Raw genomic sequence first — 27,735 nt, forward strand, 5'->3', positions numbered from 1 at the left:
TTGATTATTACAGATGTAATTCATATTTCAGAGTAGTAATAGTAAATTACTTCGTGTAATCAAGATGAGAGACCACGGCTATAAAAGCGAAGGTGGATTTGAAGTCTGTCGCAGCCATGTCCTGTCCGTATACGTGAGCAGCCCATTGCGGAAGGTGCAAGATTGATGAGGAGAGTCCTCAGAATTCAGCGTATATTGCGGGACAGACAGAATCCTTTAGCTCAGCGCGACAGTGTGCTCATAGAGAGATATCGATTTTCCCGTGAGGGTATTATTCACTTAACCAACTTGTTGATGAGGGGGTGCAGGACCACCACCTGTCTTTTTTTGCTCTGCCCTTTTCTTGGTTGCTGTTATAAACAAACAAACAGATTATTTCAGGGTCTCTTTCCAAGAGACGAAAAGCAATATAAGTGATAAATATTACCATTCTGTAGAATATTCTTATGTTTCACTTTTACTTTTACTGAAAAATGGGGATTACTTTGGAAACAGGAAGTATTTTCCCCAATAAGCAGCCCTGGATTAGTAAATCACTCCAACATGTTTTCAGGCAGAAGAAGCTGTCTTGTTATGAGGGAGAGAAGAAAAAGATTGAGGCACAGAAACTTGTTGAAAGAGAGATAAAGCAGCTAAAATCAGGTGTAAAAGTAAAGCAGAGGATGAGCTGAATAAAGGACACTCAAGGCTGGCTTGGAAAGGAATGAAGTCCATGGTGGGGATGCAGAACAAGGAGCAAAGATGAATGTGATGCTGAATCAGCAGAAGACTTGGACTCATTGGATTCCAGCTTTGATATCATTGATTTCAATGAAGAGCTTTGTGATTGTAGCAAAGGGCTGGTAGCTCTGAGAGTCCCACTGATGAGGTGTTTGTGTGGAAATCTCTTAGTGGGACCAAAGAGAGAAAAAGCCATGGTGATGGTGGCCCCACCACCTCCACCTCTTTGTAAAGGAACTAACTGTCATCTGAAGCTTCAAATGGAACTAAGACTTCCTCCACTAGGTGGCAGTGTCTGATGAGAAAGTGTTAGTGGAGCTGGCCTGGAGTCAGAAACAGGAAGATGCAGGATTTGGGCTGAAATGGGGGAAAGTGGTTCGCACTAGTGCCTTAAAGCAAGAAGGTTGTAGGTTGAAGCTTGTTGGCCTTTCTGTGGAGGTTGGATGTTCTCCCACAGTCCAATGAAATGCTGCTTAGGTTCATTGGTGCTTCTAAATTGGCTGTAGGTGTGGATGTGAGAGAGTGCTTCTCTGTCTCTCTCTGTTGGCCCTGTGATGGACTGCTCACCTGTGCAGGTGGACCACGCCTCTTGCCCTATGACAGCTAGGGCACAGGCTGCAGCCCTGTGAGCCTAAGCTGAATAAACAGTTAGCAAAAATGATCCATAGATGGCCTGAAATCCCCCAGTTAGCAGTTTGGTAGATAGCTATGACATGCTAATCCCATCCAGCAGCTGTATTCTACCTGTAAGCTGATCCCTGCTGAGCCAAAGCACTTTTTCATATACAAATTACAACCTTTAATAGAAACCTATTGGTCAGCATCTTATTAGCCTGCTGTTAGCTTCATTCCACAGAAAACTGAGAGAAACTAACAGAGTTGATAAAGAATGAAGAGAAATGTGCTGATTTAAAGCCTTTGAAGTGCTTCAGATGATCTCTGTCCACTTCTGTCCACTCATTCATTCATGTAAGCTTTCTAATGCAGCTTTGATCTTCACAGTCTGCTTCATGAAACTCATTCTAACCCTGAATGTCAGAGTGTTCCTCCTTCTCTTTCCCATCATTCATGCTGGCAGTGGAGGAGATTTGGATGTTGGACTGTGTTTTGGATGATGTGTGTATGTTTGTGTTGGACTGCTGTCTGTAAAGCAAACGCACATTTTGCTTTGGATTTCAGTGTCAGACAGACTTTAAGGTGGAATGAAGAGTTTGAGAGTTTCACAGTGAATTATCCAGTGGAGGATTTTTCTTCTTCTTTGAAGGTTTGAAATGTGAACATTGTTCTGCTGCAGTCAATGGACTAAACCAGAGAAGAAGAAAACAGACTTTACCATGAAGATCCTCAGTGTGGATCAGTATAATATCAGCCTGATGTCTGCAGTTTAGTGTCAGCACAACTTTCACATCATATTCATCTCAGCACAACTAAAACATGCTGACTGACCCCAGAGTTTCAAGTCCACATCCTGGACTCTCCAGGAAACCACACAGATGCTTCACTCCTGAATCCTGCAGCTTGTTGTTGTAGCTCAGGTCCAGCTGTCTCAGATGGGAGGGGTTGGACTTCAGTGCTGCTGCCAGATAATCACAGCTGATCTCTGACAAACCACAGCCCATCAATCTGTATAAAGAATGAAAGATGTAAGTTTATTAGACAAAGTGTGAGCTTGAAATCATTCAGTGTTTCATCATCTGTTCAGAGCTGAAGAAGGTTCAGAATGTAGAAGTTTAGAAAATGGAAACTCCAAACAGCTGAAGCCAACAGGAAGCAGCTTCAAACAAACACAACAAGAGAAAAAACTCTGAATGTTTCACATTAAAGTCGTACATTTCTCATAAAAACAGGACAAAGACTTGAAAAAGTCGTGTTTTTCCGTTCCAGGAACCACAAGGCTTCACTTTTAAAGGTGAAGTGTGAAAGAAATGGACATATTTGAAGTCCAACACCTTTTTCCAGTCACATTATTAAAGCAGACAAACTACAAGCTCATTTTCATTCCAACAAGTCATCTTCTGACCTGGACTAACAACACTGGTCTCTATGTGCAGCTGGCTGTGAGACCAGTGCTCAGGGAGCGTCTACAAAGTGCAACACTGAAAGAACATCACACACTCATTTGCTTCCAGCACTTTCACACAAACATCTACTGTCATTATTGTCACCAAACTCTGTGGATCCTTTATTGCAAATTCAAATGGGATCAAATGGTCAGACAAAAGAGGGTTATGAGGAAATATGATGAAATGTTGTGTATTAGCAGCAAGTTATTGAATCATTTTCCTCAGAAACCAAACAAAATGATTGACAAACATGTTTTTACAAACTCAGTGTTGGACTTGGATCAGCAGGATTAAGCTGATGTTTAAAGGCATTTGAGTCTCGCTGTATGAGAGTCCAGTTATTACTCAATATTTATGGATGATGTTCTTTCAGTGTTGCACTTTGTAGACGCTCCCTGAGCCTCACAGCCAGCTGCACATGGACCAGCTGACATTACCCAGCATTAGAGGCGGGTGTAAAAAAATGGATTTTCCTATTTAAATGGTTTTAATTTGAATAAAGCGATGTTGATTCATTCAATCCTGAATCGATTTTTAATATAAATGTATTTTGCCAGAATCTCAGGTTAAAGCTCCCAAAAGTATTTCAACAACAAGCAAACAGACAAAACAGTAAATGAGAGCAGCTAAACACACAAAGATGGAAACACAGAGCGTGGATCGTTCACTCGACGGCACGTACACGGACACGCCGTCGGGGCTGAAAGTGGACAGCTCACAGATCCTGAAGCTGCAGGTTTCATCTGTCTCCAACCAAAACTGACTGAACCAGCAGCAGAAGAAGATCCAAACTACGCTTTACGTTTGATGAACATCGTCATGAATTCTCTCTGACTTTGACCTTTACTTCCTGCACAGCTCTCTCTCTCTCAGTGTACTTCAAGAACAGTTTACCTTCAAAAATCTGTTTCCTGCATTATTCACTGCTTATTACGCACCAGTCTGCTGTTGTGTTCACTGCTGTCGGCCTCCCAAAACAAAGCCTCATTTCTGCTGTTCAATACTGAAGAAATGTAAACCTTTTAAAATGATGACAGATTACAAACTCTCAGCTGTGTCTGTAATCAAACCTCTGTAACTTTGCTTCACTTCAGCAGCATCAGCTCATGTTCACATGTTGATTCATGGTTTGCTTCAGTTTTTGATGGACTGCAGAATATTTTGAAGGTTATCTGCTATAAAAAGCCAGAACAGGAAAATCTGCTTCATGTGTTTCTGTTTGATCCTCAGTGACTTTGACACAAAGGCCTCTGCTGTGATGATCACACCTCTGATCAAGTCTCACAGTGTCAGCTTTGTTTTTATACATATGGATATGTGCTGATAAATGATCCGAATTATAATATTTCCCACTGTCTGCTGTGTGCCGTGACCTTTGACCTGCTAAAGACAGTCAGCTGTGGATTATTCATTGTTGTGTCTGATACTTAGAACTGTGAGGAAGAACACTACACAGTTAATCAGGGTCCCCTCTCTCTGAATCAGGAAAGGTGGGCAGGCCGCGTGTGGGCCGCGGGCCATACATTGAGTCTCACTGTTTGAAATGTGAACATTATTCTGCTGCAGTCAATGGACTAAACCAGAGAAGAAGAAAACAGACTTTACCATGAAGATCCTCAGTGTGGATCAGTATAATATCAGCCTGATGTCTGCAGTTTAGTGTCAGCACAACTTTCACATCATATTCATCTCAGCACAACTAAAACATGCTGACTGACCTCAGAGTTTCAAGTCCACATCCTGGACTCTCCAGGAAACCACACAGATGCTTCACTCCTGAATCCTGCAGCTTGTTGTTGCAGCTCAGGTCCAGAAGTCTCAGATGGGAGGGGTTGGACTTCAGTGCTGCTGCCAGATAATCACAGCTGATCTTTGACAAATCACAGTTGATCAATCTGTATAAAGAATGAAAGATGTAAGTTTATTAGACAAAGTGTGAGCTTGAAATCATTCAGTGTTTCATCATCTGTTCAGAGCTGAAGAAGGTTCAGAATGTAGAAGTTTAGAAAATGGAAACTCCAAACAGCTGAAGCCAACAGGAAGCAGCTTCAAACAAACACAACAAGAGAAAAAACTCTGAATGTTTCACATTAAAGTCGTACATTTATCATAAAAACAGGACAAAGACTTGAAAAAGTCGTGTTTTTCCTTCCAGGAACCACAAGGCTTCACTTTTAAAGGTGAAGTGTGAAAGAAATGGACATATTTGAAGTCCAACACCTTTTTCCAGTCACATTATTAAAGCAGACAAACTACAAGCTCATTTTCATTCCAACAAGTCATCTTCTGACCTGGACTAACAACACTGGTCTCTATGTGCAGCTGGCTGTGAGACCAGTGCTCAGGGAGCGTCTACAAAGTGCAACACTGAAAGAACATCACACACTCATTTGCTTCCATCATCCAACCTGAAGAGGAAACAGAGACGCCTCCCCTTCAAAGTAAAAGCTGCTCCTTTTGGACACAGTATCAAAGAAAGTCTACAGTATAACATTGAAAACACAGAACAAAGTTTTGGTTGTTGTTAAATTGTGCAGAAATGAAACTACACTAAGCTCAATTATGTGACAGACATTTCATCCCACGTCAGTTTGGCCTCATCCTGGGCCGGATTATCCAGCACACACTCTGACCACAGGTCTATGTTGAGCAGGATGAGCTGCTGGCTAATCTGGAGGCTGTAGCAGCAGCTCACAGTCACAGTGGATTTCCACTCATGAAAAAGCTCTGGCTGCTTCATTTCTCATCTCATATCAGAGACTTTAAAGCTTCACTGAAGCTGTACTGTGATGCTTCCATATCCCAGTGAGGCCTCCATAATGATTTCAGCTGTTCTGTACACACACTGTGTGCCCTGTATGGCTCAAAGTCTCTGCAGCCTGTTTTTATCTGCTATCATCAGATCTTCATCATCCTCATTCACATCCCTCACACACTCTACAGCCTCATCAGCACTGACTTCATCTTCACTGACTGATGGAGCACAACATGAACCTGTGGAGGCTGAAACACTGTCCTGTCAAACATCTCCCCGTCACCACTCCACTTCTGTCAGCCTTTAAATGAACCCTGCTCAAGTCTGTCACTTCTGTTTGGAGCCAAAAGGAAAAACTGTTGTTCAGTCGTTTGGAAAGACAACATTTCTGAAAGCACTCAAACTTCTTCACATTTGTCTTCAGACACATCCTGAACATTTAGGAACTAAAGAAAGTTTCAAACATCAATCAAAGACCTGAAATATAGAAAAACAACAACAGCCGCAGTCAGTGAACTCACTTCAGAGTCTCCAGTCGACAGTTTGGACTCTCCAGTCCAGCACACAGAAGCTTCACACCTGAATCCTGGAGGCCATCATTCCAACTCATGTCCAGCTCTGTCAGATGGGAGGGGTTGGACTTCAGAGCTGAGGCCACAACTTCACAGTGAGACTCTGAGAGTAGACAGTGAGTCAGTCTGTGATGATAGAAAATATAAATGTGTTATTATAAAAGCAGAAAATCTGCATTATAAACACAGACTGAATGTATATGAAGACAAAACAGAGTGAGGTCATAATCTGATGAATCTGCTCTTCACATCTGTGCTTCAGCTCCTCTTACTGTGTTTGACATGACACAACGATTGAGTCTCTCTCAGACCTGCAGACTTTTAATGACAATCTTTGTTTGGCTTTAATCTGCAGATGAAGGAGGAAGATGGTGTCACATTTAGGCTTCCATAATGTCCACAGTCTGTCACTGAGATCTGATCCAGAGTCAGAGTGAAGACACACATTTGGACTGTTTCCTGTTTTGACTCCAGAACATTTTGAATGAGTTCAGCTCAGTGAAGAGTTCCAGCTGGAAAGATGATCTCTGTTTGCTACCTGCTGTCAGGTACGACTGTTCACGTCCACACGCAGGAAAAACCTGCTGACTGTTACCAAACGGAGCAGAAATCTCATCACTGGACAATAATGATGAATGAACTCAGAGCTGCTGATATCAGATCTGATTTCAGGGGAACTAAACACAGAAATGATTGGCTCATTTTAGCTTTCTGAGCCATTATCTGCTGCTGTGTCGCTAGTTGGCAGAAAATGATTTGTATTCCTGTTCAGGGCTTCAGTGTTTATGAGTCCAGATCCAGGTGACAGCAAGTCAAAATGATGTTACCTGTCTGTGTCCAGCAGCAGCCTGTATTCACTTTGAATATTGTTATAACCTGACATGGATCAGTTTGTCTTTGATTGGTTTGTAAATGTCACTGTTTCCATTGGACCTGAGTGACGTACAAAGACAGAGAGGGAGAGAAAGGAGAGAGAGGATGGAGACAGCAAAGAGAGAGCAAACACAAAGAGGTGAGAGTGGACAGGTGACCAAGGTCAGCAACCAATCAGAGAGCTTCTGTTTGACCCACAGTCACTGATGATGACTGCACATAACCAAGCAGTGTGTTACTCTGATATCAAATATGGATCCTGCTCTTATAATAATGATCATCAGATGATATTATTGTGTTATTTTGTAGCTGAATACGATGTTTGTGTGATTATCAGTGAAAGAAGCAGTGAGGAGGATGGAGAGAGAGAGGACAGAGGCTGAAGTTAGAAACACTAAAAGGATTTTTCATGGATTTCATGGATGATTTGAGTGATTTCCAGCAGGACACTTAAACATGTCAGTGGACGTCCTAAAGAACATATTCACTGATATGAAACGTGTCATTGAACAGGATTAATATCAGTGGAAACATGGTGGAAACAGCTGTGACTGCATGGATGTGACACACTTCAAATCTGTTCTCCACTCTTGGATTTGGGATCCATGGAGCTGCTGCTGAGTCTGTACAATAAAGGAATGGTGTGGAAGGTTGCAGCGTACGGACACAAACACTTTGTGGTTACAATCTGATTTTATTTTCAACATTAAACTACTAACCTACACTGATCAATGATGTTAATGATCACATCTGGACTCACCCAGCCTTTCTGCAGCTCCTCACAGCTGGAATCAGTCTCTGTCGTCCCCGCTCTGATGTTTTGTACTTCTGCAGGTCCAACTCATCCAGAACCTCCTCTGACATCTGCAGCATGAAGGCCAGAGCTGAGCACTGGATCTCAGAGAGTTCCTTCTCTGATCTGTTCTCTGACTTCAGGAACTCTTGGATCTCCTGAAATAATGAGAGGTGGTTCATCTCCATCAGACAGTGGAAGATGTTGATGCTTCTGTCAGGAGAGATTTCATCACTGTTCATCTTCTTCAGGTTGTTGATGACTCTCTGGATGGTTCCTGGACTGATCTCTGTCTGACCCAGCAGACCTACTAAGAGTCTCTGGTTGGACTCCAGACAGAGGCCATGAAGGAAGCGAACAAACAGGTCCAGGTGGCCATTTTTACTCTGGAGGGATTTCTCCATGACTCTCCTCAGAAATACATCAAGTGATTGGAGATCTTTGTCATCAAAAAGATTGAAAATCATCTTGGTGAAAGATTCTGATTTTAGAAACATCTTCAGCACCTCTGTCTTCCTGCTGGTGTGACAGTGGAACATGTAGACAGCAGCCAGAAACTCCTGAATGCTCAGATGAACAAAGCAGTAGACTGGTTTCTGGAAGATCACACACTCTCTTTTGAAGATCTCTGTACAAACTCCTGAGTACACCGAGGCCTCTGTCACATCCAGACCACACTGCTCCAGGTCTTCTTGGTAGAACATGATGTTTCCTTTCTCCAGATGTTCAAACGCCAGCCTCCCCAGCTTCAGAAGAACTTTCCTATCAGCCTCCGTCAGCTCCTGTGGACTCGTCTCACGTCCCTCATGGTACTTGTTCTTCTTCCTCTTTGTCTGAACCAGCAGGAAGTGTGAGTACATGTCAGTCAGGGTCTTGGGCAGCCCTCCTCTCTGCTCTGTAGTCAACATGTGCTCCAGAACTGTAGCAGTGATCCAGCAGAAGACTGGGATACTACACATGATGTGGAGGCTCCTGGATGTCTTCATGTGGGAGATGATTCTGCTGGACAGCTCTTCATCACTGAATCTCCTCCTGAAGTACTCCTCCTTCTGGGCGTCAGTGAAGCCTCGTACTTCTGTTAGCCTGTCAACACATGTAGGAGGGATCTGATTGGCTGCTGCGGGTCGGGAAGTTATCCAGACGAGAGCCGAGGGAAGCAGATTCCCCTGGATGAGGTTTGTCAGCAGCTGGCTGACTGATGACTTCTGTGTGACATCAGACAGCAGCTTCCTGTTGGTGAAATCCAATGAAAGTCTGCTTTCATCCAGGCCGTCAAAGATGAACAAAAGCTGAGAGACAGCCAGCTTCTCTGCTGTGACCTTCTGTAATGTTGGATGGAAAACATGGAGCAGCTCCAGAAGACTGTACTGCTCATCTCTGATCAGGTTCAGCTCCCTGAATGAAAGCAGAACCACCACACTGACATGTTGGTTCTCCAAGCCCTCTGCCCAGTCCAGAGTGAACTTCTGCACTGAGAAGGTTTTTCCAACACCAGCCACGCCGTTGGTCAGAACCACTCTGATGGGTCTCTGTTGGTCAGGTAAGGCTTTAAAGATGTCCTGGCACCTGATTGGAGCGTCATGGAGGGCGTCCATCTTGGAAGCTGTCTCCAGCTGCCTCACCTCATGTTGGGTATGAACCTCTTCACTCTGTCCCTCTGTGATGTAGAGCTCAGTGTAGATGGTGTTGAGGAGGGTTCTACTTCCTGTTTCATCACTTCCTTCAGTCACACGTTCACATCTCCTCCTCAGACTGATCTTATGTTCATCTAAAACCTCCTGCAGACCAACATCTGCTGAAAGAAAGAAAAACAATGAGACTAAAGAGAAAGAAAACTCTTCAATGTCTGAACAACACAAGAAGTCCAGTTTTCAGAAATGAGTCCATCAGCAGACAGATGTTCAGTCTTACTTTGTACACAGCTGCTCTGACTGGCTGTCTGCAGTCCAGCTCTGCTTCTGGATCTTTCTCCACACTGTGCAGAAGCTCTGATGGTGACACAGAAAAGTCACAGTGGAGATACTTCTGTCCACCTTTGATTAGACTCATTATAAAAAGGAAAACAAAGTTTGAACACAGTCATGTTTCCAGTTCACTGACTTACATTTATTCCATGGACACTCACTCTAACCTGAAGCACAGCTACAACCCAACATTGTTGAGGCCTCATCTCCTCCTTTGCTGACTGTAGAGGTTAAATATGCAACAACCAACAAATAAAATAATTTGGTTCATTTCAAAGAAATTCACACGGTGACCAAGTAAAGTAACCGTAGTAAAGGAGACAACATCCCGTTGATGGTGGGATTATTTGAAAGATTTGCTTTAGTCACGTCACCAAATGCAGTTGAACCACCCGTGGATCCATGTTTGACCATTCTACCACTCTGAGCTCTGCTTTTGAATCATTTTATTATTATCATCATTCATTTATTCATTCTTTGGAGGGGGGCTATTTCCTAATGCCGCCCTAATAAGCTGATGTTCAAGGGGAAATATAACAGAAACTCTTTCAGTGTTATTCATTAATAAATTAACAGATAAACTGTGAAGAAGAAAAAACTGAGATTTAAAGGAGAGAGTGAGAAACTTGATCATCCATCCTCATAATACATGTTTATCAGTATCTGCTGTGACCATACTGCAATAATAACTACAAGTCTACATTTCTGTGACTGTTGATCAATCACAGCAGGAATCTGAGCTCATCTCTGCACACAGAGCAGCTTCAGCTCTGGGATAAACTGCTCGCTTCACGTCCTTCTCAGCTCACAGACACTCATCCTGATATTTTCCTTTAACATTTGATGGTATAATTCATCTGAGTTTACACTTTATCTGCATAAATACAGAAAAACAGACCCAAACACCAGAAACCATCAGTTTCACCATGTAGAATATATTGTTGTTTCCTTGCTTTTAATTCAGAGAAAAACTCTGATTTGGATTTTCTCTGTTCTCTTTGCCACAGCCCATCCCAGCAGCAGCTGAAGCAGCTGACTGTCACAACACTGAATAACACTTTAGGAGGAATTTCAGAGGTCAGTAAAGCTCCAGTTTCAACATCAGTTAATTAATCATAGTTCATCATAAATGTGAACCTGGCTGGCACACATGTTAATGTTAGCCATTTAAATATTAGCAGTTAGCTGAGGCCACAAGAAGAAGAGGCCCTAGAAGAACAATGGATGATAAGATTAGATTTTCAAGACTAGGCAGAGACGTGTTTTCCTTACCTAACCTAACCTACAGTTATGTTTCCTTATTTCTGCTGTTTGCATGTTCACAGCTGAAATAAAGCTGCCTCTTTGACTTCATCCTGTTGTGTTTGGGTCCAATCCTGCCTGCCACACAGCGCTACAGGACAAAGTCTAATATTTTTATCTTTTTAATGAATCTTTGGTCATATTTATCCAGGAAAACACAAACATGTAAAGGAGTCATCACAGGTCTCTGACCTCGTTGGTCCAGGTTCACCACTGAAGTCTGGAGGGTAATCTTTGGACCAGTCACTCCTCACCGACGGACAGCTGGATCCTGCAGACTGTGACCTCTGACCTCTGCAGACACAAACATGTTTTATTCAATGATCAATTCTCCGATAAAGTGATTGAAGCAGCTGTGATCACACAGACTGCAGATAATGCAGCTGTTTCCTGTCAGTAACAGTCCTCTTAGATTAGAGTTCAGCTTTTTACAGGAAAACAAATGTCCCTGAATGCAACAGTGAGACACAGTCTGCCTGTGTGGCTGTGATAGCTGCCGTTAGGAGCGCTCATGTGTTTGCAGTTAGACGAGGAGATGTTACCATCATGGACACGTTAACAAATCCTGCAGCATCACGTGGCACAAACACTTTGTGTTCCTGTCATCTGCAAGCAACAGGAAGTTCATTAATAAAGGCGGGATGGAGACGCGACTGTGATGGTTCTCCTTCATCCAGCTGTTACACACATCTGGGCTCACACGACGAGCCTTTGTCTAATACAGCAGCTGCTCTCTGAACACTTTTCTGAAGAGGAGCTGCACAAACCTTTGTTTGCTTTGTAGAGCAGCGTATCAAAGTCAAACTACCCACTGCTAGCAGCTGTTTCTATCATAGTTTAGGATCCAGATGTGTGAGGTCTAGATTTACACCTCTGATTAAAATACATAGTTAAAAACAGCCAATTGAGTCCAAATGTGTCTTAAACCAGATAAACTGACAGTTACAGCTGAGCCTGTGTGTCCTTGGAGACACTGCTCTGCTACAGAGATGCATTTTAGAAACCAGGAAACATCAAAATCATTTAAATCAGAGAGTTCTTGTTACTAACAGCTCACCTCTCTGCAGCAGAGACTTTGAAATTAATGATAAAATCTTACGCCTAAATTAACTTTACTGTTAACGAGTTTTCATGTTTCTGTAATCCACCAGTGTGCTCATGCTTTTTTAATTGAAAACATATTTTTAATGATCAAATATAATTATGTTTGTTATTTGTGGATTTTAAATGTCCTTGACAGAGACAGATGATGATCATTATCCTGCACTGTGGTCTCAGGTTTGGTCGAGCTAGCACAAAGAATGGCTATGTTGAACTTCCTCCTGGGATCTACACTAAGAAGTGAGTCCAACATTAGCAGGGTCTCTTTCCTTTATCTGATTCACTTTAGCATTCACAGTCACGTGAAGCTTGTTATTAACTCGATAAGTCAACCCAGGGTTTCAGCTGAGCGCTCACATGAAACACATGGTGTTGACAGCATCTGATCAATCATATTCATGGAGACGTGTATCAGCAACAGAGCAGCTGAGTTTGCAGAAGGAAGTCAAACTAAACCACAGGAACAATATGAGGAGATTACACACATAATAAAATACTAGCAGTAACACAGCTGCTGCAGACAAATCAGTCGTGTGATCGTGTGTGAGAGGAGAAGGACTGTAAAGGAGTTTGGTGTTAAAAGCTCTGTATGAATGTGGGAGACTTTGAAGGGCTTTAAAAAGGCCAATATAAAATAAAAGGCAGCAAAATTGCTGAGTGTGAAAGTCACCAGACTTATCAGAGCTCTGTGATTAAGACCTGTAAGAACACCTGTTTGTACTTGTTGGCATTATATCAAACACACACGTATATTAAGCCTTTGTTTGAACTCTGGTTGAATTTGTTACTTTCAGACTGTGAAACATCACAGAGGCTGCAGCTGCAGATCTTTTATTCACCTGGAAATTTACTTTAAATGTTAGATGGAAAATGTATTGCTCAGTTTCACCAAAGTAAGAACAAGAATCCATAAACCTTCATAAAGACAAACATCTCCCAGAACATTGAGCTGCTGAAGTGTCACTGAAGGGAAAAACTATTTGTCCTCCTCCATCCAGCAACACCTGAAACACCTGAGTGGAAGCTCCTCCCTACACTGTGTTTGAAGCAAAGCACAAAGGAGACACCTGCTGGAGCAGCTGGAGTCCTACAGACACTCAGCCTCTTCACTACACAAACACCTCCTACAACATCCACTCTTTCCACTCTGACTGCTGTGTTTGTGGAAACACTCCAACACACACCGCTTCACATACCAACATAGAAATGTGTGAAAAAGAGCTGAGCTGATATTAAACATGAGGATTTATTCAAAAATACAGAGTCAGGAACAACATCTAGACACACATTACCTCTCAGCAGCAGAAGAACAGCCTTTAAAGTTTATACCGATATCCTTTGACTCGTTGCTCTTTAAGGAAACACAGCTGGGTTCAGGTCCAGGAGATTCTGGCCTCTTATTGATCCTAAAAGAAAAACAATTGTCGCGTATTATTGAGGATGAGAACAAAACAACGAAGGTCCAGAAGAATTAGGTCAAACGATGATTTTAATGAACACATGCGTAGGGAGATGAACACCGTTACACAATCAGCGTCGATCTCCGCCCAAAAGTACACAAGCAGTTGCTTTTATAACATCAGGGTATTATTACGCCCCCTCTTGCGTCAGAACAGATACTTGCATGAGTTAAAAACACAAATGTTCTGTTGACAACTTTTGACACAGTTTGAAAAGAACATCGTCTCCGTCTCCACGCCAGGTGCTTCCTGTAGCTCGTCTTGCTTTCACTTATCCCTGGAACATCAGACGCACGTCCTGCAACAAACTATCACTTATGCAGGCACAAAATGCAGTTACAAGCAAAATATGTCTGAACTCTAACCTAGAATATAAGTCTAGGATGTCTGGATGTCTCGACCTCAGTTGCACTCTGTCTCACCTCTCGCCTACTAAAGCTCACACCCAGACTCTCATATGTGTAACAATTTAACTGAAACTATATGTGTAATATATTGAATAAATGCTTTAATCAAATGCCACTACTCAAAGCTCAATAAAAAGGATATAAACGAATAAAAGATAATAATGAATACTTGTATCATGTGTGTTTTGTAAGCGTGTAGGCAATCCTTCCATACCTCTAAGTCACTTTGCACAATAGATCGGCATCGCGACATCGCGCCAGACGAAGCTTCTGACCATCAATTATCAGACTGAGCTTAAACTCTTTAAAAGCACAAACTGCAAGATGTGTATAAAAATAGTTATAACTGCACCTGGAATAAAGGTTAATATGGGATTATGATAACACCTGTAAAACAAGTTTTAACGTAATACCAACAGCATCAATAAATGCTTTGATGAAATGATGATTAATGCAATGGTAATGATAATGGTTATGACAGTAACAGTAACATATCTCCCTGATCTCCACACAATAAATGTAACAGCTTCATGAGACAGGAAGGAAAAAAAGGAAATGTTAAATTAAAGACATGATGAACAATCTCATAAAAATAATGTACTTACTCTTTGTCACATAACAGTCTTTTGTTAAAGTTTTCAATAATACCCTTTGACATGTTGCTCTTTAAAACACACTTTTACTCCCTGACCTTTGACCCAGTGTGACATGTTGACTCACTACCTCAGACAGCTTAAAATAGTCTTTTTGTTTTTTGGTGCTGCCTAAAAGAACCGTAAATATCTGTCCTATATACAGTTATGTTCATATATTTTTGTGCTACATCAGGAAACTCAAAAACATAGTTTGTAATATTTTAATCCTTATTTTTAAAACTGTTTTTGTCATTTTTCTTCTCCCATTGCATCAAAAATCATTATTTACACTGAATAAATGAGTCAGCAGCTCTCTTACATTCTTGCTGCAGGTTCATTACTGAAGTCTGGAGGTTCTTCTTTGGACCAGTCACTCCTCACAGACAAACAGCTGGATGCTGCAGATCCTGCTCCATCCTCTTCCTCCATCTTCTTGATGTCAGGGTGGAGTTAGTCTGAGAGGCAAACACACACACTCAGAGGTGCTGTTGTACTGGAAGCATCACACTGACAGGTTTCTAAAGTTCTCATTGATCATTTCATGGAGTTTCTGTGGTAAACACTGTCCTGTGACGTATGTGTTATGGTGAGGGTCATGAGGGCTAACCAGCCCCACTCCTTACTCCTCATATTTCAGCCTGAAGCACAATAACAGCCTAAACCTAACCAGGGCCCTATTTCAGGAAGCCGGTTTAGAAAACTCAGAGTGAAAAACGATACTCAGGGTTGAGTAACCCCGAACTGTCCAACTCGGAATATTCGGTTTCAGAAAGGCTGATAACAAGTAGTTCAGTCAACGCGGAGTTGCTTTAACCCCAAGTGAAGCGCGCGCACGAGGATACATAAAGCCCTGATTAGTGGAGCACAGATTAAGCGAGTCACCATGGAGACGGAGGGAAAGAAGGCGCGGTCAATGTATTTTACAGCGCTTGAGGCCGAAATTCTGATGGCAGCATATGCCGATAACATGCAAATTTTGCAGAAAAAAAGTAACACAGCCACAGCTGCAAAAGAAAGGGAGCATGCATGGCAAAACATAGCCGACAGAGTCAATGCGTGAGTGTTAATTTAAACATTGATCTAGGGATTTCCACCCATTTAACACGTTATTTTATTATATTTTATTTGTTATTTTACACATTTTATTTTGTGATGTGATGTGAGCGCAGGTGCAACCCAACAGGCCCCAAACGTTCCTGGCAGCAAGTAAAAATGAAATATAAAAATATAGTCCAAACAGGTAAGGTGTAATTGTATTACGAGCCATAGTGCTTGGTCTGTTTGTCCCATGTAAATCAATTGCAGTTAGAGGCTACATTAATTTTCTTTCTGTAAGCACTTATTGGAATTATCTGAGCACATTACAAGTACATATTTGCTTACTCTGTATGCTCAAATGTGGCCCGTTATGGCCAACAGATTTGTTAGTTTGACATGCTACAGGGAACTATGTACCTGCACATTAATGCTGTGGAAAGACTTCCTGTTCACATAGTCTCCTTCATTTACTGAAGGAGCAATGATTGGAATGTGAGTGCCATCTATACAGCCAATCACGCCTGGGAACCGTGAGAATAAATGTAAAATTTAAGTAGTAGTTCAAGTATCACCACATCATGAATTAAATTTTGTTCATCCTGATACCTGCAATTTTGTGGCATCCCTCTTTGATAAATCTTGTGGGTCTGTGACTGGGGAACACAAACGAGTACAGGAGACGTTTCAGTGCAACTGTAACATTCCTGACTGCCCGACAGATGGTAGCCTTGGAAACGTGCTCAGCGTCACCAATATTATACAGAAAGCTCCCGTTTGCAAAAAACCGAAGTGCAATACAAATAATATGTAATGAACTGAGAGCATGTCCGCGATGTGTCACATGAGCAATATATGGCCTGAGGATGTTATCCAAATAACTTATAGATTGTGCTGAAAAACGGTAACGTTCACACAGGAAATCATCATGAAATGATAAAATGTCCAAACGCGCTCTAATCACTCTCTCCCGGCGGAGAGCTCTGCGGAGAATTTGGGCTTCAACATCTACTGGCTCTTCAAGGAAGGGGCACGCCATGTCTGACACTTCCTACAGTCAGGTTTCCAACACAGAGGCGGAGAAAGTCAGGGTTAGTTGAAGTAAACCTGCTAGGGGGCAGGTTAGCTTCACGGAGTGTGTCGTCATAGTGACTCACTCAGGATTAATCTAAACTCGCTTTGTGAAACCGAAAACCCAGAGTTTTCATTAACTCAGGGTATACTTACTCAGAGTTTGCACTAAACCGGCTTCCTGAAACAGGGCCCTGAACCCTGAACAAACCCACCTGTTCTCTGATTGGATTGTTAAATTTGTGATTGACATGACATTGGCCAATCAGATGAAAGGCAGAAAAATAGGGACGTACTTGTAACTTGAAACTTGAGTGCAGAGTTTCACACGTATTGCTTGGCTAAGTCCACACACAAATTATTTTTCCACCTACAAATCCTGATTTACAAGTACAAAATATTTATGACCACAATTTGAGCCCATACAGCCACAGACTGATGGAGGCAGGAGAAGCTGCCTACAGACATCAGTCAGTGGATCCACAGTAACATCGACTCTGAGTTCAGCTGCTGATCATCAACTGTTTCTGTCTCGTTCCCAGACTCTGATCTCACATAAAACGAAGCAGATTTATGCTGAAACTAAGCTGCACACAGCTGATGTCAGCCAGGAAAACAGTACAGACTGCTAACGTTACCTTAACATGGAGACGATCAACTGCGCCACAACATTCACGAAAGCGAAAGTAAAAGCGACGGAAGGAAACGCCCAGAGAGGCGTTTGAGGGACGGTCAGAGTCAGGAACCTCAGAAACGCATCAGGCTGGAGTTTAATTCTGTTTTCATCTTTAGAAACATCTGGAAATAGTTATAAAAACGCTGCGTAATAAAGAAAAATAGTGTAGATTAGTTTGAGTTGTGTTTATCTGAGCTGTGTCTTTAATCTGAAGTTCATTTTGTGGAGGAGCAGCAAGACTTTCAGTGTTACTCTCAGAGAAAGCCTCCCAAATGTCTGTTGTCTTAATAGTGGAATTATCTGGAAAATGAACCAGTTCTTATGAGCTGCTTTTCTGTATGAGCAGTCAAAGCATTTTATACAGCGTGCTTCATTCACACAAGCACTTCTTTTTCTAACAATGACACTATGATGGATGCATCGGAGAGGAAGTCGGGGTTCCACATCTTGCCCAAGGATACCGTGGCGTGCAGACTGGAGCAGCCAGGGATCAAACCTCCAACCTTCCAGTTAGTAATTCTACCTGCTGAGCTACAGTCTGTACTTCCTGAACAACACACACTCCTTTTGTTTCTTTATTTCCAGTAGCAACCAGGACCATAATGAACCCTGACTCCCACAGACACTCAGGAGCCACCTGCCCAGTAAGTCACCCGCTAACTGCAACTATCAGAGCCCTGACCTTCTGCAGAGACGAGTCACACTGAACACAGCAAGTGTCCCTGCTCTCAGATACAAAACCTGCCTTTAAAAGTTCAGAGTAATGAAATCAGCAGTTCTGGTTCTAGAATTTGTAGTCTCACACACATGTGCAGAGCACTTTTGTTGTTTTGGTTCACATCGGTTGATATTCTGCTGCAAACAACTAATGAGGACATTTTCTAAAAGCTTTGAGTGTCCATCAGGATCCTGTAGAAACAGCTTCTGGCTGCAGCTGCTGTGGAGCTCCACAGTAACCGGAAACACGTAACTTCAGTTAAATCGACTTTGACAGCGAAACTAAATTGCGTTTTTGTTACTATTGATGCTGCTGAGAAATAAAAATGGTTTTAAGTTTTTTTTAACACTCTGGGTTTGTTCATAAAAAATTCCCCTAAATTGTTCGTGGCCAAAAGTGACACTTGCTGTTTCGCTGATTAATTTTTTTTTTACAGTACATCGCGTTGTGCGTTCTGATTGCTGTAGACCATTGTCAATCAATCTAGTCCAGTGTCTCCTGTACAGGAGCGGTCCCTAATAGGCCCACGGACCGGTCCGTGAGTCTTTTGGTACCGTTCCGCGAGAGTTGATCCTCCGGTGTGAAATGTATGGTTGTAGTTGTGTGTCTTATTTTGAAAGAACTATTTACGCGTTACCATAGTGACCAGAGAGCATTAAAAAGCAGAGAGGAGGATGTCACTGTCATTGTTGTCGGCGCACAGCTCAAGTCACGTTTATTATTATATTTACAAAACACCACAGTTTCTTTTTTTTATTCTTTTGTTGTATTTATCCGCGACACCTTAAAGGTCGTTCCCTGAAAATATTGTCTGACATTAAAGTGGTCTGTGGTGCAAAAAGGCTGGGGACTCCTGCTGTACAGTACAGAATGCGTTTAGCTTGTCAAATTTACATAAATCTTCGATCGCTAGCAGTGTAACTCTGAAGTGCTGTACTGTATGTTTGTAAGTTTTCTCCCAAACAAACACAACAATGCCGACGAAACGTTTTGCACCCTCAAATGCACCTTTAGGTTTCATTCCATGATACTGGACTTATGTTTCTACGAAGGTTTGAACTCTAAGAGTGTTTAACATGATAGTGATTTATTGATTCTAACCCTAAATCTATCCAGTAATGTCTGCACATATTTTCAGTACTGATTTTAAAGTGTTTTAATCCTTCTGTCACTCAGGGAACCCAATAAGGATTCAAATACTTCAAAAGTCAACCAATGACATTGATGTGTAAGACTATTTAATAATTATTTATTGTTTATATTTCATTTATTCATTCATTCTTTGCACTGTGATTTAACCCATCTTTGTGTAAAGCAGGGGTGTCAAACTCCAGGCCTTGAGAGCCAGCGTCCTGAAGCTTTTAAATGTATCTCTGCTGCAACACACCTGAATAAAATTATTAGGTCATTAGCATGACTCTACCCTACTCAAGTAAATTTAAATAAATGTAAGTACATACCACCAGGTAGCTCCACTCGTACCCAGTGTAACGGGAAGTGAGAGGGTTAGGTTTTGGCGCTTTGAATGTTCAGTTGTGTGATGCAGCGATTAACGTTTGAGTCAAATATTGGGCTCCCTCGTGTCTTCCCTACATTCCTCCACAATGTCCGTTTTTGTAAAAATGTACTTCTAGAAGTACTTTTATTGCACGATGTTCATTCACTCATGAGCTGCTGCAACATGAATCAAATGGCTGAACTGCCACCTTGGCGTGCAGTCAAGTTCTACAGTCTGCTAATGATCTAATAATAAGTATTAATATTCCTCACTCACCTTACTAAATGTTTGTGAACACAGCCAGAAACATTTGCATCACAAACACAGACTAGTGTTTATTAGCAGAAGCTTTTGGGTGGTTGCTCTCAAACCTGTGTACAAGTTGAAGCATTAATGGTCCCTTCACTGATTTCCAGGTATCCAATGTCAGGGCTAACAGATGGATTCAGACGCAGGCAGCGTTCTGGCAAGCAAAGGGTTGACAATTTATTAACACAGAAGGGAAACCACAGTGATGTGTATATACAGTGAATGGGGCAGGGTTTCAGGGCTCCAGGGGAAGGAATCCACACTCGCTCCCCACTCGGCCCAAACTCCGCCACTCCTCTTCTTACGCACACTCGCTTCTCCACAGCCACTCTCGCTCCAATTTCCACTTATGTTGACACACACAGGGATCACAGGTCAGGGTCCGCCACCAGTTCCGGGGAGATCTAAACACAAAGAGTCCAATTAGATCAATACGCCACACAACACTGAGAGAGTTTGTCTTAGGAGAGCTGAGAGCACGAACATGGGAGGTTCAACGTTCCAGTGCCGAATACTCCGTGCCGCAGCGTTAAATAGGCAAGGGGGACGCCGCCTGATCAGCAACAGGTGTAGAAATCACCGCAGATACGTGGGCCAAGGGTGAGAGCCCACAATGAGCTCCACCCAGGGAAGCAGGAGAGAAAACAAAAAAAACCTGTGGCCAACATGAGCGAGCCGGAGAGGCACAGGGACCATGACAGCCAATACCAAGTGCACAAGTTCACCCCAGATGGTTCCTCTTCTCTGTAACTTGGAGGATGTGGAGTAGGCTGTATTTTAATCAAAGACATATCAATCAATCAATCAATCAATCAATCAATCAATCAATCAATCAATCAATCAATCAATCAATCAATCAATCAATCAATCAATCAATAACCATGTCTAAAAACAACACAGGTTGACCAAAGTGCTGTACACAGTAAAAGAAAAAGTAAAAAGTAGAAACAAATACACACAATGAACAAAACAAAAAATAATCCCAAATTTCGTTTTTTTTCCTGAAGGGGTCAAACACTTTTATGCAAGAATGACAGCGAGGTGAAAAACCTTCACCCGCAAGAAAACTCGAGCTGTGACTCATAGTACGAACACACACCTCACAGTAACACACTTTGTTTAATGTGAACTTTTTGCCAAGCTAGCTAATCCTGACCAACACACCAGACACAGAAGATAAAGGAACGATGTTTTACTGTTAGAGACAGAAAGGTTAAAACATTTTGGCAGAGGGCTAAAAGGGGCTAAAATTACCCAAAAAGAAATTCCATTTGACCAAAAACACTTAATTTTTAAAAAATTAAGTATATAGTTATGAATAATGAACAAATAATTAACAAACTGGGGTTTATAAATCGTGTAACACATCCTTATGGTAAGAAATTTTACCTTAATGCGTTACATGTGTTAGAAGTCAATGTATCTTTAACAATATACTCCTTATTTTATATCTCCTGATCCTTCACAGAGCTGCATGAACCTGTTGTTGATGTCAGAGAGTCAAACTCTGCTGAAGAGTGGGTTGTTTCCTGTTCAGCCACTGGTCGACCTGCTCCCACTGTAACACTCTCACAACAACACCTCAGCTTCTCACAGTACAACACTGTCAGTGTGTCCAACACCAACACTACATTCACTGTCACCACTACAGCTGTGCTCTCAGGTTCACGTAAACACAGCACACAGGTGGGATGTGCAGCACGAGTGCTCTCTGCTCCTCACAGAGAGGTGATGGAGACGATTCCTGAGGTCCAGCAGACGTCAGATTATCAGTGATGGTGAGAAACTGAGATGCAATAACAATGCATTGTGCTAGTATGCATTTTCTCTTTGATCAATAATTGATGTATTCATTTTGATCAGTGTCACATTTTTCCTGCTTTTTCAAGTTTCCTCCTGGATCATTGTATTAGCTGCAGTATTGGTGATGATGGTCTTTGTCAGTGTTGCTGCTCTGCAGTAGGCTACTCTTTAAAGAAAAAGACCAGATAACTTTCATTTTTCATTTCTTGTCATTTTTTTCTACACCAAAATCTATCCAATAATATCTGCATAACATTTTCTACTTGTGATTTAGTTATTAATTATTTGCTTCATGATTCAATCGGTCTTTGTCTAGTATTAAATTTTATGTCTCCCATTTAATCCCACTGGCTTTAAAGTGTTTCACCAGATTTTTACGAAGTATTTCCAGTCTTTTGTTGTCTCTGTCCCAAATGTTCTGAAATGTGTTGCATGTATTAAAAGAAGTTGGACCAAAAAATGTACTATGTACTTACAAACTTACATTTATGAAAGCTGAACAAACATTGATGTACTTGACTTTTGTAACAGTGAAAAGGCGATCTGTTTTTATTGATAAATATATATGTTTGCATTACTGTTATTTAGATTGCCATGTTAGAACGTAGCAAATAACATTGTTTGTTCCTCTATGGTTTCTTTATTTTTACAAATCTAAATGTTTTTGGTCAAAAGATTAATAATTTCATATTGAGGTCAGACGGTCAGCAGTTTTGATGTTTTTGCAGAGATTTTATTTTTTGCAAAATAGCACAAGTAAACATTAAAAGTAGTTCCTAAATCAAGGCATTTATTATTAAGGCGGCCATTATTATGGCCCTGTGTGGAAAAAGTGATTGCCCCCTAAACCTAATAACTGGTTGGGCCACCCTGAGTAGAAACATCTGCAATAAAGCGTTTGGGATAACTGGCAATGAGTCCTTTACGAGGTGGTGGAAGAATTTCTGCCCACTCATCTTTGCAAAATTGTTGTAATTCAGCCACACTGGAGGGGTTTTGAGTATGAACCACCTTTCCAAGGTCACAGCACCTCAATCAGATTCACGTATGAACTTTGGCTAAGCCATTCCAAAGTCTTTCTTTTGTTTTACTTAAGCTGCTTAGAGGTGGACTTGTTGGTGTGCTTTGGATCAAGTGCACTTCAGCTTGTGGTCGTGAACAGATGGCCAGACATTCTCCTTCAGGATCCCAGAAACTGGATTCTGTTCATCTTGACGTTGCATCTCCAGACTGAGAGATCTCAATTACTTTGTTTCTTATTCGCTTCTGAATTTCCTTGGATTGCGCCATGATGTGTAGTTTTTGAGGATCTTTTGGTCTACTCTACTTTGTCAGACAGGTCCTGTTTAAGTGATTGATTCAGCACAGGTTTGGCAGTAATCGGGCCTGGCTATGACTATGGAAAAAATTTATATTTTCTATTGATAAATGCAAATATTTTATGTCTGTTATGTGCATTGCCGTGTGGAGAATATAAGGAAAACAATTGTGTGGTTTACCTTGTTTCTTCCTCTTAGATTTCTTGATTTTTTTTTTAAATTGCAATAACTTTATGTTAATTTCAGTGCACTTTCACATTTCTTTAAATTCAAACTACAGTCCTGTGAATAACTAGAAACACTTCTAGCAGCACAAATGTGAGGTAATTGTTTTCTGCTTGACTTTATCAGTCTCTCATATTGTTGTGGAGGAATGTTGGCCCACTCTTCATTACAACGTTGCTTCAGTTCTTTGAGCTTTGTGGGCATTTATTTAAGCACAGCTCTCTGAATGTCCCAGGTTGAGGTCTGGACTTTGCTTTTCAGCTATTCTGCTGTAGATTTGCTGCTGTGTTTGGGATCATTGTTCGACTGCAAGACCTAAACTTTACCTATTAAACAGTTAACTCTGTATTTTACACTTTATGTGAATATTGTTGCAGATTTCAATTATTAATGTTTTTATAACTTTGTTCTTTCTTATATTTAATATTATACAATATTTATACTTCATGTCTCTGTCTTCTTTTGAACACTCCAGCACAGCATCACTATAACTTTGTCCTCACTGACAATAAAGCTGTTTTATATATTTCATTGCAAATGTTTCAAGCAATTTGTAGCTGTATCTTAAGATATTTTGTTAATAATATAGTATTTTATATTGTTTTTTTCCCCATATTTGAGAAATATTTAACATGTAAAAGTCTGTTTATGTACAATTTGGTGATATTAGCCCTGATTATTGGAGGAACTTGTACATGAAGCAGATTTCTGAGACTTCAGATTTGAAGGTTGTTGTCATATAATCTAAATGATGGCAGATTAACGTTCCCTACCTCTGTCCTACAACCACAGGACTCCTTTGCATTCGACTGATAGAAATTTCAAGCTCAGTGTTAATGAAGATTTCAAAGGCCTTAGTGCAGGGGTAGGGCACGTCTAAAACCTGCAGGGACACCGGCCCTCGAGGCCTGGAGTTCCCTACCGCTGCCTTAGTGTGAAAGGAATGAAGCTGTAGCGCCTCCCAGTGGTTGAAAAGAGGTACACAAGAGGTTAGAAATAAGAGGCTGTAGAAATAACATTACAGAAAAGCAGGACATGCTCAAGCAAAACATTATAGAAAGTCTGTCACGGTTCTGGGTCAGTTTGACCCAGTATTTTGAGTTGTCATGTTTTTGCAGGTTTAGTTTAGTTCCATGTGTCATTTTCTGTCTCTCTCTCTATGTCGAGTCTGCGTCTTAGTGTGATGGTTTCTTGTTCCTGTTTTATTGTGAAGGTCTGCGTCTCATGTGAGTGTGTTCAGTTTGACCTGTCTCGTCTTGGTGATTATTCCCAGCTGTGTCCACCACCTGTGTGTAATTCCCCTGTGTTTCTCTGTGTATTTAAGTCGTGTCCTCTGTCATTGTAGTTGCTGGTGCGTCTGTGTGTCCACCATGTCTCACCCGTGTGTTCTCCCTGCTGTCCATCTCCTCTGCTCGTTCTTGTCCAGGTTTGTGCTCTGTAGTTTAGTTGTTTCCAGTCTAGTTTAGTTCGTGCTCCATTTGCTGTTGTCCATATTTATTTTTGTGTTCAATAAACCACCTTCACTTCTCCACTACTGCCTGCGATTGGATCCTCATTTATTATTTTCACACGGCTCTCCTCACCCGCCGTGACAGTACGGACCAGCCAGATATGGATCCAGCGGCAGTCACCCCACCTAGGGAGCTTCAGGAGGCCGTTATCGACTCTGCTTCTAAATTGATTTACCAGCTGTTAGAGCATGAGGGAGAAGTGTCTCTTTACACTGTGGAAGCCAACCTACAACACCTTATTTCCAGTTACCCCTGGTTATTGGACTCACTGCGTCCGCTCGTACAGAATTTTGTTCTTCACGAGCTTCACCTACACCCCCCCGCCGCTACCGCTCGCCTGCTCATGCAGTGATATCATCAGTGACAAGTCAGGTGATAGAGGCTAATGCAAAATGGTGTTTCAGTGAGGCACAATTTATTATGACACTACATTTTTTTTAAATACTCAGTATGAATTAAACAGGTTAAAGGTCAATGCTCTGTTGTAATATAAAGACAAAATGATTGACAGCAGCCCAGCAATATCAGTAAAACACAAATTAGCCACATGGTGCAATGTAAGGAGCTCTGTGATTGGTTAGGAAAGGACAGACTGGCCACCTCGATTTTTCTTCACTGCACATTGATCCATAGCTTTGCTCTGTAAAGGCTAACAAAGTGCTTTTGCTTTACAAAGACATTCAGCGTCGGTATTCACTCTTTTAAAATGCCACTGAACACTGGAGTGAAATGGAGCCCTGATCCTCAGAGTTTTATTGTTGCTAACATTTCTTATAGATAGCACAGATAGTGCCCCACTGCAGTAATCACTCATGTCTAGATATTCCTGTTAAAAAGGAGTTTTTCCTCCCCACTGTAACATGGCAAACATAGCAAACGGATAATCCAGCTGAAGCTTCAGACAGCCGTCAGACAGTGAAACACTGCCATCTGCTGGACGCGAATAACAAAGACGCTGCTTTGACGGGTGAGGGAGTTTCAACAAGTCTGCAACGACTCAAGCATCAAACTACAGAACTATTCTAGCGGACATGGTGCTCTAATGACTGCTTCATTAACGCAGGTCAGAAAGGATAATAGAAACTCAATAAATTATGAAATACAAAACTTACTGGTTCACTGCGCACACAAAACGTCTCTTATTAGCACAACACTGCTCAGGGCTCAGAGGATATTCCTTATAACCTATTAAACCTCAGCATGTTATTTTGAAGTGTTACAGGTGAAACAGCCAACCAGTGAAGTTACCTGTAATTTCAACATTGAGCTACAAAAATGTTTTTTTTTTAATTTCTTTTTACAGTTTTGCAATTTTACACAAGTTTTATCATCAGTGTCACAATGACTGCTGCTAAAATTGAGTATGAGCTTGTTGTTGGTCTGATTAAAAGGTTAACTGTAAAAGCATAATTTAAACATGTGATGTGAGGTCATTAATTACAGTGCAGGTGTCCTGCTTTAGGATCATAAATTAATACTTCCAAAACAGTAAAGTTGTAGAGAATCTATGTTCATTATCGTTGCTAATCATGGAAAGACAAAGACATCAGACTCTGCTGAAAAATTTTACACTCCTACTCTCTGCACACAGCGGTCTGAGGGACCTTCCAGGATCGGGGATTTTATTTATTTTGTTCTTTTTTGGTCTTACTGGTTAGTAGGTGGTGATTTTGTACCTGGTGATCTCACATTTGGAACATAAATTGCTTTGGAGCAGATTAGGTTCAAAGGATAACTTGGCTCTTGAAGTTAGCCGGATAAGACCGCGTTCTGCTTCACAGTTGAGGCCTCAGAGAGTTGTTGCTAACCAAAGTCTATCTTGTACGGCCATGCAGCATCTTATGACATTTTGTAACCTGAGCAGTGAAATGATTGCTGTTTTAGTGCACATACACAGTGTGGGGATCAGTATCAGGACAATAAAGTTATGGTGCAAAAAGCTGCATCTGGTCAGAAGGAAAAGCACGCACACTTGGAAGACTTGACCATTTGCACAAAATGAATGGCTGACACTGGACAGATGAGAGAATGTGGATGGTCACACCCTCGTGCATTAAAGAGGGCTTTCAGTTCATTGAAAACACAAAACCAAACACACAAAAGACACAATGAGACAGCTGATCAGTTTGCTTCACTAAATCATCGACACAAGCCGTGTTGTAGAGGGTACTGCAGCCGTGGCAGGTTATCATCTTAATGTGGCCCTGACACTCCATCGTACGCCACAAAGCTGTGAATAAATGAAAAGCAAAGAGGCATCATCACTAACATAATAACTGTAGAAGTTATCCCGCTGCATTACATTTATCAGGATATCGTAATAAATGCTCATCATATGTTGCTTTGCCCCATCATTGTTGTCATTAATATCGGTACGTGACACTGGACACTTCCTGTCATTCATATGTCCTGACTTTGTGATCAGTGTAGCAGCTTGAAAATAACTGCTTGGTTAACAGCAGGTGTACAGGCAGGTGCTCTGATCAAATAACATGTTTGGCTAAAGAAACAGAAAATAAAAACATGTAAATAGGAACACCCACATCTCTACTTCTTCTTCTATTTTCCATTTCACACTTACAAAAAAGTTCTCCTGCGTAGGTGTTGAGACAAATATATGTCAATTTAATACTTCAGACAGGCCCCAGAGCAGGTCTGAACAATTAGTCCACTTAAAATCAAAACTGCAATTTGAAACCATGCAATTAGCAATTTTGCAAAGAAAACTTGGCTAGGCTAAGCTAAGCTAACTGTTAGACAAAGTAGAGGAGTTGGAAGAGTAAAGGATTCTGGTTAACTCCAGTTCAACTTAACATTAAATTAAACTGACAAATATCATGTTTATATTCATATCTTAGTCTTTTGATGAGCTCTATCTTATAAATCTATTAGACTCAGACGAGGTCGGCACAGGGACAGGCCTCG

At 41.4% G+C, this 27,735-nt stretch overlaps 1 protein-coding gene across 2 annotated transcripts in view; it reads right to left on the bottom strand.

Moving 5' to 3' along the window:
- The window catches only part of LOC146634600 (protein NLRC3-like), a 720,577-nt gene that overhangs the window by 138,089 nt on the left and 554,753 nt on the right, over positions 1–27,735 (bottom strand). For both annotated transcript variants that reach the window (XM_085377952.1, XM_085377961.1), the window contains one exon: positions 2,167–2,343. In XM_085377952.1, the coding sequence (XP_085234078.1) occupies positions 2,167–2,343 (177 nt within the window). The remainder of the gene's footprint in view (positions 1–2,166; positions 2,344–27,735) is intronic.

Source organism: Diplotaxodon limnothrissa, linkage group LG3 (genome assembly GCF_057381915.1).
Source record: "Diplotaxodon limnothrissa isolate DT_005_m linkage group LG3, D_limnothrissa_male_GT1.1, whole genome shotgun sequence".
Lineage (NCBI taxonomy): Eukaryota > Metazoa > Chordata > Actinopteri > Cichliformes > Cichlidae > Diplotaxodon > Diplotaxodon limnothrissa.